This window comes from Colobus angolensis, unplaced genomic scaffold, assembly GCF_000951035.1.
Source record: "Colobus angolensis palliatus isolate OR3802 unplaced genomic scaffold, Cang.pa_1.0 Scaffold55, whole genome shotgun sequence".
NCBI classification, from domain to species: domain Eukaryota; kingdom Metazoa; phylum Chordata; class Mammalia; order Primates; family Cercopithecidae; genus Colobus; species Colobus angolensis.
The window spans coordinates 702,297-704,276 of NW_012119043.1; the positions used below are offsets into that span (position 1 = coordinate 702,297).

At 50.4% G+C, this 1,980-nt stretch overlaps 1 protein-coding gene across 1 annotated transcript in view; it reads right to left on the bottom strand.

Moving 5' to 3' along the window:
* Window positions 1-1,980, bottom strand: part of NMRAL1 (NmrA-like family domain containing 1) — a 21,184-nt gene that overhangs the window by 13,965 nt on the left and 5,239 nt on the right. Inside the window, exon 2 of the mRNA XM_011961334.1 lies at window positions 1,315-1,553. Coding sequence (XP_011816724.1) covers window positions 1,315-1,553 — 239 coding nt within the window. The remainder of the gene's footprint in view (window positions 1-1,314; window positions 1,554-1,980) is intronic.

The window sequence follows — 1,980 nt, forward strand, 5'->3', positions numbered from 1 at the left end:
ACTTGAACCCGGGAGGCGGAGGTTGCGGTGAGCCAAGATTGCGCCATTGCACTCCAGCCTGGGCAACAAGAGCGAAACTCAGTCTCAAGAAAGAAAGAAAGAAAGAAAGAAAGAAAAGAAATAAGATCTGCTTAGGGCCGGGCATGTGGTTTTACGCCTGTAATCCCAGCACTTTGGGAGGCCAAGGTGAGCAGATCAGATGAGGTCAGAAGTTCAAGACCGGCCTGGCCAACATGGTGAAACCCCGTCTCTACTAAAAATACAAAAATTAGCTGGGCGCGCTGGTGCGCACCTGTAATCCAAGCTACTCGGGAGGCTGAGGCAGGAGAATTGCTGGAATCTGGGAGGCAGAGGTTGCCGTGAGCTGAGATTCCACCACTGCACTCCAGCCTGTATGACGGAACGAGACTCCATCTTAAAAAAAAAAAAAGATCTGGCCAGTTACAGTGGCTCACGCCTGTAATCCCAGCACTTTGGGAGGCCGAGGCGGGCGGGTCACAAGGTCAGGAGATTGAAACCATCCTGGCTAACACGGTGAAACCCCATCTCTACTGAAAATACAAAAAATTAGCCGGGCGTGGTGGCAGGCGCCCGTAGTCCCAGCTACTCAGGAGGCTGAGGCAGGAGAATAGCATGAAACCCGGGAGGCAGAGGTTGCAGTGAGCCGAGATTGTGCCACTGCACTCCAGCCTGGGGGACAGAGCCGAGACTCCGTCTCAAAAAAAAAAAAAACCAAAAAAGATCTGCATTAATCAGAGAAGTTGTCTTTGTCCTTTCTACATAATGGGCTTCTAGGTAAGACCATAATTGAAGAAAGGGTCAAGGCTAATAACAAGTTTGGATGGGTACATGTGGACATGAAGGCAACAACAGACACTGGGGACCATGGGAGGGAGGGAGGCAAGGGTTGAAAACCTACCTACTGGGTACTGTGCCCACTACCTGGGTGAGAGGTCCGGTCACACCCCAGACCCCAGTATCACTCAATATACCAATGTAACAAACCTGTGCATGTACCCCTGAATCTAAAATAAAAGTGGAAATTCTCTCTTTAAAAAAGCAACTTCTAACATTTTTGATTAAAAAACAGACCAGGTGTGGTTGCTCAGTGAGCCTGAGACTGTCTCAAAAAAAAAAAAAATCATTGGATGAGAAAGCAACAGCGTCCACCTACTTCACAGCCTAGAGCAGGCAGAGGCATGAAGAAGAGGGAAAGGCCTGCAGTGGTCAGCCCTCCCTGCAGAGTTGGAGCTCCTCCCAGGCGCTCTGCTCCTAGCCTGGCCCGGCCTCCCTGCAGCTCCTGCTTGCCCTCACCTGCTTGACCTCCTTCTCCTGGCTGCAGCTCTCCCAGTAATTGGTCACAATGAAGGTGGCGTAAGCCCCATTCAGGGCCAGTTCCATGCTGACCTGGTCATCTTGGTCTCCCTTCACTACTTCTGCACCTTGCAGCCTCAGCTCCTTTGCTGCCTTCTTCCCAGGGTTTCGGGTCACCACTCGCACCTTGAATGTTCCATCTTCCAGGAGCGTGCGGGCCACGGAACCACCCTGGGCACCTATAAAGAGTCAAAAACACCTCCCAGGTCAAACCTGCCTGAAAGTCCCAATGAAGGGCGGAACCCTGAAGGGAGTGCTCCACCACAGCAAGGAACGTCCAGGAAACCACCTCAGCGATGATTCTCATGCAATTATTTTTATTTTATTTTATTTTATTTATTTTTTTGAGATGAAGTCTCACTCTATCACCCAGGCTGAAGTGCAGTGGTACGATCTTGGCTTGGTGAAACCCCACCTCTATCAAAAAATACAAAAATTAGCTGGGTGTGGTGGCACATGCCTGTACTCCCTGCTACTCAGGAGGCTGAGGCACGAGAATTGCTGGAACCCAGGAGGCGGAGGTTGCAGTGAGCTGAGATTGCGCCACGGCACTGCAGCCTGGGTGACAGAATGAGAATCTGTATTAAAAAAGAAAAAAAAAAAAAA